The sequence below is a fragment of the Quercus lobata genome, chromosome 4, assembly GCF_001633185.2.
Source record: "Quercus lobata isolate SW786 chromosome 4, ValleyOak3.0 Primary Assembly, whole genome shotgun sequence".
NCBI lineage: Eukaryota > Viridiplantae > Streptophyta > Magnoliopsida > Fagales > Fagaceae > Quercus > Quercus lobata.
In genome coordinates, this window is record NC_044907.1 from 69,718,085 (window position 1) to 69,728,126 (window position 10,042).

General features: G+C 38.9%; 2 protein-coding genes across 2 annotated transcripts; both read right to left on the bottom strand.

The window, feature by feature from the left end:
- Positions 1–658: 658 nt before the first annotated feature.
- On the bottom strand, positions 659–2,401 carry LOC115985701 (uncharacterized protein K02A2.6-like). The gene is made up of 3 exons (XM_031108616.1): positions 2,198–2,401; positions 1,428–2,146; positions 659–1,235 (listed from the first exon to the last, which is right to left on the bottom strand). Exons 1-3 carry the CDS (start codon positions 2,399–2,401, stop codon positions 659–661), a joined length of 1,500 nt encoding a protein of 499 aa, XP_030964476.1.
- A 4,034-nt stretch (positions 2,402–6,435) lies between these two features.
- Positions 6,436–7,113, bottom strand: LOC115985702 (F-box protein At3g07870-like). Its single transcript, XM_031108617.1, has one exon. The coding sequence runs from the start codon at positions 7,111–7,113 to the stop codon at positions 6,436–6,438; it is 678 nt and encodes a 225-aa protein (XP_030964477.1).
- Positions 7,114–10,042: the final 2,929 nt, after the last annotated feature.

The window sequence follows — 10,042 nt, forward strand, 5'->3', positions numbered from 1 at the left end:
GCCAAGGGGCCATCATTGGCATAAGATACTCTGCTGGCTGTCAAGGAATGTTGCTGAAGCGCTGACATTGATCGCATACCTTAACATATGCCTTAGAATCAGCTTGGATGGTTTGCCAATAGAATCCGCTACGGATGACTTTATGGACGAGTGATCTGGCTCCTGAATGGTTATCACATGCTCTTTCATGAACCTCCCTCAACATGTAGTTTGCCTCCTCCGGAGCCAACACCTTAGGAGAGGCTGGGACAAACCTCTTTTGTATAACACTTCGTCCATAAGTATGTACCTGGCTGATTTGACCCTGAGCTTCCTAGCTTCGTCCTTCTCTTCTAAAAGCCTTTCGTCCTTCTCTTCTGAAAGCCTTTCGTCCTTCAAGTATGACACTATTGGGGTCATCCAATTTTCATCACCCTCTATCTGCAACATCTTTGGAAGGTCTATACTAGGCATGTATTGTACTGCATCCAACTCGTCCATTGCTTCATTCGCAGACGCTTCCTTTCCCAGAATATCTGCTTCCACATTCTCTTCCCTAGGGATTTTGAATGTAATCAGCTTCTTTGAATTTCTTCACAAGGCGCACTACCTTCTTTAAATATTTCTTCATTCTGTCTTCCTTGGCTTCACATATCCCATTTACTTGGCCTATGACCAACTAAGAGTCTCCCATGACAAGTATTGAGTCTGCTTCTATAGACTTAGCCAACTCCAACCCCTTTAAAAGGGCTTCATACTCTACTTCATTATTAGTAGTTTGGTATTGAAAACGAGCCTTGTACTTTAATTTGTCTCCTTCTGGTGATTGCAAAACAACTCCTATTCCTCTAGCATGCAATGTAGACGATCCATCTACATGGACGACCCGTTTTTCATTGTACTCTCTTTCACCAAAATCCTCGTAGCTCGGAGTGAACTCTGCAATGAAATCTGCTAGGGCTTGGGCCTTTATTGCATTTCTCGATTGGTACCGAATGTCGAATTCACTAAGTTCCACTGCCCATTGAATCGGCTGTCCTGTAGCTTCCAGCTTGTTCATTGCCTTCTTAAGCGGATGGTTCGTCATGACATTGATGGCATGAACTTGGAAGTAATGTCTTAACTTTCTAGAAGCTGTTATTAGTGCAAAAGCCAATTTCTCTATCAGTGGGTACCTTCCCTTTGCTCCTCTGAGTGCTCGGCTAGTGTAGTACACGGGTTTTTGTACTTTTCCTTCCTTCCTGATTAGAGCTGAACTTACGGCATATAGAGACACCGCTAAGTATAGATATAGTTCCTCTCCTTGCACGGACGAACTTAATAATGGAGTTGTAGTGAGATAGTCCTTTAGGTCTTAGAAGGCCTTTTGACATTCGTCCGTCCATTCGAATGCCTTCCTGAGGACTTTGAAGAAAGGTAAACATTTGTCTATGGCTTTCGAAACAAACTTGTTCAAAGCAGCAAGTCGTCCAATGAGGGATTGGACTTCCTTGATATTCTTTGGTGGTTCCATATCCAATATGGCTTGGATCTTGTCTGGATTTGTTTCGATTCCTCTTTGCGAAACCATGAACCCCAAAAACTTTTCCGACGATACTCCGAATGCGCACTTACTTGGGTTCAATTTCATCTTATATTGCCTAAGTGTTTCAAAAGTTTCCTGTAGATCGTCCAAATGGCTTCCCTCATCTATGCTCTTCACAAGCATGTCGTTGACATAGACCTCTACATTCCGTCCTATCTGTGGACAAAACATGTGATTAACCAACCTTTGATAAGTTGCCCATGCATTCTTTAAACCATAGGGCATCACCTTATAGCAAAACAAACCTTGGCTGGTAATGAAAGAGGTCTTTTCTTGATCAACTTCGTCCATCTTTATCTGATTGTATCCTGAGAAGGTGTCCATGAAGCTCAACAACTGATGGCCAGCCGTAGAGTCCACCAATTGATCAATGCGTGGCAAAGGATAACTATCCTTAGGGTAAGCCTTGTTTAAATCAGTGAAATCTACGCACATTCTACACTTGCCATTTGCTTTCTTCACCATCACCACATTGGCTAACCAATCCAAGTAACAGACTTCCTTAATAAACTGTGCCGTGGTCAGTTTTTGAACCTCTTCTTTGATTGCCTTATCCTGCTTAGGAGCGAACACCCTCTTCTTCTGACAAACAGGCTTAGAAAAGGGGTACACATTCAATCAATGAGTGATTACACTTGGATTGATTCCCAGCATGTCGTCATGACTCCATGCAAAAACATCGATACTCTTTCTCAGGAACTGGATGAGGTCTTTTCTTGCCTTCTCCTTCATACCTGTTCCAATTTTGGTGAATTTCTCGGGATCATCTTCTTGCAAAAGAACATTTTCCAGTACTTTTGTGGACTCTGCAACAACCCTTCTTTCCTCAATACTCATTATTTACACCTGCTCGTCCAAAGCCATCATGGCTAAATAGCATTCTCTAGCTGCCAACTCATCTCCTTGTGCTTGCCCTATTCCGTACTCCGTAGGGAATTTGACTGATAGATGGTAGGTAGATGTTATCGCTTTCCAACTGTTCAGAGTTGGTCTTCCAATAATGGCATTGTATGAGGACGAACAATCCACCATGAGGAAATTGACTTCCTTAGTTATCTACTGTGGGTATGACCCTACCACTACTGGTAATGTAATGGTGCCTACGGGCTACACCTTCATTCCTCCGAACCCTATCAATGGTGAGCATACTGGACGAAGTTGATCCCGCCTAAGCCTCATCTGTTAGAAGGCGGGGTAGTACAATATATCTGCTGAGCTTCCATTGTCAACTAACACTCTCCTGGTTGTATAATCTGCAATAAGCAGAGTAATGACAATTGCATCGTCATGCGGGTGATGGATCCTCTCAGTATCTTCGTCGATGAAGGAAATGGCCGGCTCGTCCATTAATCTCGTCCTTGGTGATCGTCTAGAAAGTTGGACGTTTTGCACCACTTTGAGATACGTCTTCTTCGACTTGGAAGATTGCCCCGTCAAGTTTACTCCAATGATAATCCTTATCTCTCCTAGTGGGGGTCAGGACGATTCCTCCATTTTTCATTTCAACTTCTCATCTTTATGATCCCTTCCAATGAAGTGCCTCAGCTTTCCTTGTCTAATAAGATTCTCAATTTACTACTTTAGGTCATAACATTCATCCGTGTCATGCCCATGGTCCCTATGGAAGCGACAATATTTACTCTTATTGCGCTTATTGGGATCTCCTTTTATCTTCTCTGGCCATTTTAGAGAAGGGTCATCTTTGATTTGCATGAGCACCTGATCAAGTGGAGCGTTCAGGGGCGTGTAGTTCTGGCTTCTTCCCAGAGGGCTCGTCTTCATATTATCTCATTCCTTCTTATCTTCCGTCCGTCCCTTCTTTGGATGAGGGCTTTGTTCTGAGTGGCATGCTGGTTGCGCTTCCATCCTTTCAGCTCTTTTCCTCTTCTTGGCTATGATCGCATCTTCTGCATTCATAAAGTTCTAAGCCGAATGGACGAGCTCAGCCATGGTTTGAGACTCCTTCTCATATAGTTTATGGATAAATAGATCAGAATTAATCCCATTATGGAAGGCCGCCAATAGAAGCTTGTCGTCTACCTCGTCCACACTAAGGGTTTCTCTATTGAAGCGAGTGATGAATGACCGCAGTCTCTCATTCTCCCCTTGCTCTATGGTCAACAAGCTGGACGAAGAACGCTTGTGTCTCTGTCCCCCAATGAAATTGTTAACAAACAATTTGCTCAACTCTTCGAAAGAACCTACAGAACTTGGGGTATTTTGTTGAACTAGACTCGTGCTGGACCTTTAAGGGTGGTAGGGAAGGCTCTACACATGATTTCATCAGGGACCCCTTGAAGGTGCATTGTCATCTTGAAGGTAACAATCTGATCAAACGAGTCACGCATTCCATCATACGAATCCAGAGAAGGTAGCTTGAACTTTGATGGTAGAGGATGACCGTTGATGGAAGCCGTAAAGGGAGAGTCAGTTCTGTGGACCAAATCTTCTATAGGATTCATCCTCCTCATGTTCTCTTTCATTTCCTCCATGACTTTCTTCATTTGGTCCATCTCTTCTTTCAAGTGTGGTATCGTCCGTGAAGTGGTGCCTCTTAACTGACTTCCAATTTTAGTATTTTCTCTATCACCATGACCTTGTGTTTGTCCTCCTCCTTCTCGTTCCTCACGTGTCTGTCTTCTTAGATTGATCTCCATTCTTAACTCTTGGTTTTGGTGAGACAACTCCGCAATTGTAGCCGCCATAGATTGCACATGTTGGACAGACGATGTTTGCATGACTGGTGCAGATTGGCGATTGTGTTGAGGATCGCTTGAGGTGCCTCTGCTTCCCTGACGACCTGGGCTAGTAGCCCTCAATTTGGTCCTGACCATCCTAACCTTTTGTCGCGGAAAAGAAAACTGCAAAACAATCTCTCTTCCCACAGATGGTGCCAACTGATACCATTTAGAATTAGTAAGGTGGTTGCTCTGGCTTCTGTGGGCTACTAAACGGTGGAAGGCCTACAAAAAGCAAATATGCTGTCAAAAAGGGGACCGGAGAAGACCGGCCAAACCCCTCCGATGGTAATGTTAGTCTCACAGGAGTGAAACTCTAACTTTTTGGGAGTCAAGTCTCAGAATGTTCTTACCTTCATATGGTTCAGACTGGTCCTTTATATAGAGACCTTGGGGATGGTTATTTGTCCAATAACCTCCCCAAGATTTGTGGAAGCCAATGAGTCCGGAGATAACTTCCCCAATGGCTACTAAAGTTGTAACCGCTAACGGAAGTTAACTCATTTGAGGGATTCATGGCGATAGCTACGGGTTTAGTAACCGCTACAAAGAGTCGAAAGTTTTCTAAGTATTGCGCATTCGTCCGTCCAGTGTATGATGATTGGTCATCCTTGGACATCTGATAATCGTCCATGGACGAGTTTATCGTCCATGGGAGACTTCATTGTTCGGGAGCAATATTATCGTTCGTGAACATCTTTTCTTCTTTTGGAGTGATTCTTGATCTCCCTTGCTCTATTGGCTCTGGACAATCACTTTGGACGAACTGGAGTTGGGACTAATCTTCCACTTCCCCATCAATAATAATGATAATAACAATAAAAAAATTTAGTAATATTTTATTGAATAATTTTTGGATGATTTCTAAATTGGATCACTTATGATGGATTTTTTTGTTTTGTTTTTATTTCATGTTATTTTTTTAAATGATACTGAAACATTTATAATAATGATATCAAATCATATATTACTGTGACAAGTATATATGAGATATACTTTTTGTGTATGTGAAACAATTATACTAATTCAATTTTAGATAAATTTTTATTCTATATAAAACTATAATATCAAAATTATGTATTTTAATTTACTATTTTAATTAAAAGAACTATATTATTTAAATTTTGAAAATGTTTTTAAAAAGTTAATTTAATTATTAATTTTAAATTATTTTATTTATGTACTATAATCTTTAGTTTCGATAAAAGAGAATGATCTTACATGATGTTTCTCAAAAAGAAATTCTCTCTCTCTCTCTCTCTCTCTTTTTTAAAGAAAAAAAAAGAAAAGCACACTACAACTTTGCTCCCCATGATAGCTCTTTATCATCAGATCAAGACACCAATTAATTTTTAGTACAAGCGAGTATTGAACTTCAGATCTCTTATACAATTATCAGAGACTTTACCAATTGAGCTAATTAGAATCTACAACCCTCTTCGTGACTTGGATTGTATTGGATTGAACTACGTCTATATCTGTAAAACTAAGAATTAATAATACGGTAAAAGGCTATGAGAAATTCTAACAATTTCATGTAATTAATGATTATCAGTCAATTAATAAGTGGGTTCATAAATGTGAATTAGTCAATCAGACTCTCAATACATTGAATTAGAAAGGCACAAGATGGGATTACACTATCGGATTTAAAAAAAAAAAAAAAAAATCAATTGAGATGAAGTAGAAAATCTCAGTTGTATGCTTTTATTGAGAGAACCATGTCAATAAGGAAATGAAAGAAAATCGATTAAAATTAATTTAATTCGAGGATAACCAGAAAGAGAAAAATGAGAAAATTATGTCTTATTTCTCTAAATGCTATTGATCACAGGCATTTATACGAGTTACTTATACACATGACCTAGTGGCCAAAAACACCAATTAGCAACTTATTTATACACAAGTTACTTGCAAGACATATTAATTGGTTTTTGCCAAAACAACCAACTAAAAACTTGTAAGTAAATCGATCGGCTTCACTTCTTGAATACTTCTAGCCATCTTAACTGACATGGCTCTACTACTTGTAATCTTACAACTAACTAACTAACTAATAAACTAAATGCTTCTTGATTCTTTACAAGAATTACACATCTGGGCTCTCCTTGCCTGCACTGATTTGATATACTGTCACATATCGTCAACAAGAGAAACTGCTCGGAATGAATGGCAAGGGGGGACGTCACGAAGGTCACGAATTCTTATCTTGTAGACTGCCATCGAATCTACACTATAAACATAAAAGCACTCATGGAGATATTGAAACTCGATTAAAATGTTACGATTTGGCAGTAGACATAGAGGCCGAATAGGTGCTCTCAAACCGTCCAAAGGCTCCACGGTGTATTCTTTGATCCAAGACTCCTTTGCACCATAAATCTTCATTGACCATATGTCAATCCTATCAAACTCATCATAATCAACCACACAGAGACACCCTCCTAGCACTACTACGTGACAATCTTGCCGATCCAATCCAGACTTATCACAGTTATCTGGTGTTGGAATCTGTTGAAATTCTTCGGACTCCAAATCGAAGGAAACTATAATTGTTGAACCATTTTGCTTATCTTGGCCTAACCAATGTAGTGCTCCATTAAACGAAGCTGCATAGTGTTGCATCCGAAGCAAGAATGGGTTCTTTCTGTTGATCATCCACATGGGTTGTTTGCCTAGAGTGAAAACTTCAATATGTTGTTCTTGTTCCAAACCCATAGGCAGTTCTTGTTCCACTATTCTGACCACCTTGTACTCATTGGTTCTGGGATGGAAACCAAACCCAAAAGCCAACTTGCTTTCATTAGTCATGGTGGACCGTGAAGGCAATCTGACAAAAGTTGCTGCGTGAATATAGTACACGAAAAATTTGTGTTTTTGCACTTGATCTTTTACTTCAACATAGGAAAAGAACAAGACCCCACGGCAGTACAGAACACTAGTAAACTTCTTGCGATATTCCGAGGGCAAGTTGATTGATTTGACGGTACCTGTCAAGCCATTGTTCCAGGGTTCTTTAACATTGCTCATACAAAAATCACAATGATAAAGTTGGTCATGACGGTCAGAAGGGGGATCACTTGAGCAACAAAGGATGAGGGGACAGGTGTAGGATTGATAAAAAGCTGGTTGAGAATAATGCATAGTATTTGTTTTTGGTGATCTGTGTTATATTCGATAGGGAAATGAGGAAGCAGAAGGGGACTGTCAAGAATTGAATTCTCTTAGGAAAGAAAGGAAAAGAAGAAGAACATGAAAGGGATTGAGAGGAATTGTAGGGTTGGTTATCTTTGATTACAACGTGTCTCATATATATATACATATACATATATATATATATATATATTTATAAGATTCCCATATCAGATAAGAATGCAAATATTAAGATGATATCTGCATTATGATAAATAATAATTACGTCAAAATTTGGGCTAATTGCCTGAGGGAGTCGGTGAAGATAAAACGAACAAAACTCGTTTAGCCCCACCAATGCATGCGGGGTAGGGCATAAGATGATCTAGTCTCTCATAGACAAAGCACATGCTAATTAGGTTTAACTAACTGCATTAACTGTTAAACTTTTTTTATTTAGTTTATAATTTTATTTTTGACAAAAATACAATTCCAACCCTGACATGCATTGTTTTTACTTCCAATTTTCCTTAAAAAAATATTAAAATAATTACATTTGGTCAATGATCTCTAGCTCAATTGGCAAGTGTTCCCCTTATAAGTTTTAGGTAAAGGGTGTGGTTATAGATTCTAAACCTATTGCGTGTATGTGTAATATATATATATATATATATATATATATATATAATAAAATAACTAATAGTCGAAACGTTTGACTTTTTGTTGATCACTCCTCATTGTGCCACATGGCTTGATAATTTAATGACACGATTACGTTAAAAAAAAAAAATGGTATCTGTTCGATTGACTGATAAATAAACTGTTTTAGTGAAATTTTAAAAAACTTTTGTCTTCGATTTGCCTATATAAATTAGAGACACATTGTTTTGTCTTTAGTAGGCATTCAGCAAGTTGGCAGTTACAAAAGATTGTTTTGTCTTTAGTAGGCACTCAGCAAGTTGGCAGTTACAAAAGATTAGAAAAAACTTTCTCAGTCACCTCTCTGTGTGTGTGTGTGTGTGTGTGTGAACCCAAACGCAGCCACTTCTATTCAACTTCACTTCCATCTTAGATGATGAAATTTCTGAGTCCCCAAGCCCCATCAACCAGCCTATTGCCACCACCAACCAGTGAAACAGCTACAGGTAAAATTGTCTTCTTTTATTTTCCCCTTTCAATTGTAGTGCTTGTATATATATAATTGAAACCTTTGAATTTTTCACAATTTTCCATGTAAGCATAATATTTAAAATTTTATTTAAATTAAATTATATTTGTTTAGTCCAAACTTCACAAGGAGTAAAATTCTATCTTTCTAACAATACGTTCAACTTAAACTCAAACTCAAACTCATCATTATTCATTTTCATTTTTTTTAAACAAAATTATTTTTGTTTAGCCTAAACTTAACAATAACTGAAATTCTCTCTCTAACAAGTACAACTTGTAAGGTTGAATTTAATCAACCATCTTGTTGGCTTTATTCCATGCTAAATTTGCTTGTATTTCAGCAATTAGTAACCCTGTATTTAGGTGAGATTTTTGTAAGGGTAGTGAGTGAGATAGTATGATGAAATGCTCAAGAGTGTGCAAGAAAAACAGTGACTCGCGACTGGATCTCGCGGGTGACTCGTGGCTATAAGCCGTTAGAAGATGCACATGTGTCAGGCATGCCAAAAGTTGAAGCGTCATAATAGCTGGAGCACTACAAGACAAAATAGGACAACTGGCCGTTTAGTTATCTCGTGACTGGATCTCGTGACTCAGTCAAGCCACGAGGCCAAGCCGCGAGCCAACCCTGTTTTGAAAAACCTGGCTCTTCACATTCCATTCTCACCCCAGTATAAATACCCCTTATACCCACGAAAAAAAAAGAGCTTCCAAAGAGAATTTTGAGAGAGAAACCCTAGAGAAAAACAAGATTGATTCATCCACAATCTTCACATAAAAGACTCTTCAAATTCCTCTACTCTCTTCCTCTCCATTGTTAAATCCTTAAGAGGCCTTTTACCAAAACCTTTTCTCATCATATCTATTACTGTGAAAGGGTTGTTTGGTGTTCTGGGAAGCAGTTAGGAAGGAACCAATTTACATTGGTTGATGCTATGGTCAAGTAGCGGAATCCGGGAAGCTAAAAAAGAAATAGGTTCGGCGCAACCTTGTTGGAGCAAGAAGCTTGGAGGGATTATGTACACTGGGTAGATTAGGTTTAGAGGGTATATTGCTGTTTATGTATCTCAACTACATTTTCTAGTGGATTACTTACCGCTTGGAGGGCGGCGGAGAGGGGCTTTGGTTTCCTCTTCGATAACACATCCTGTGTTGTCCTTGTGTTTGCATTTCTCTTTCCTTTATCTTTGCCTTTTATTTTCTACTGTGGATGTATTTTTAATTGGCTTAGATTGTTTGCCAATTCTGTTTATAGCTTATGTTCATTTTCTGCACACTTGTTGTTCGTCATAAAGCTTGAATTGGTTATTTTGTAATTGGGGGTCTAAACGTTCATGGGTATTTTATACACTATTTGAACTTTCAATTGGTATCAGAGCCGGTACACTTTTATTGGTTTCATTACCATAGTGTTATCCTTGACCCCATATTGAGATGG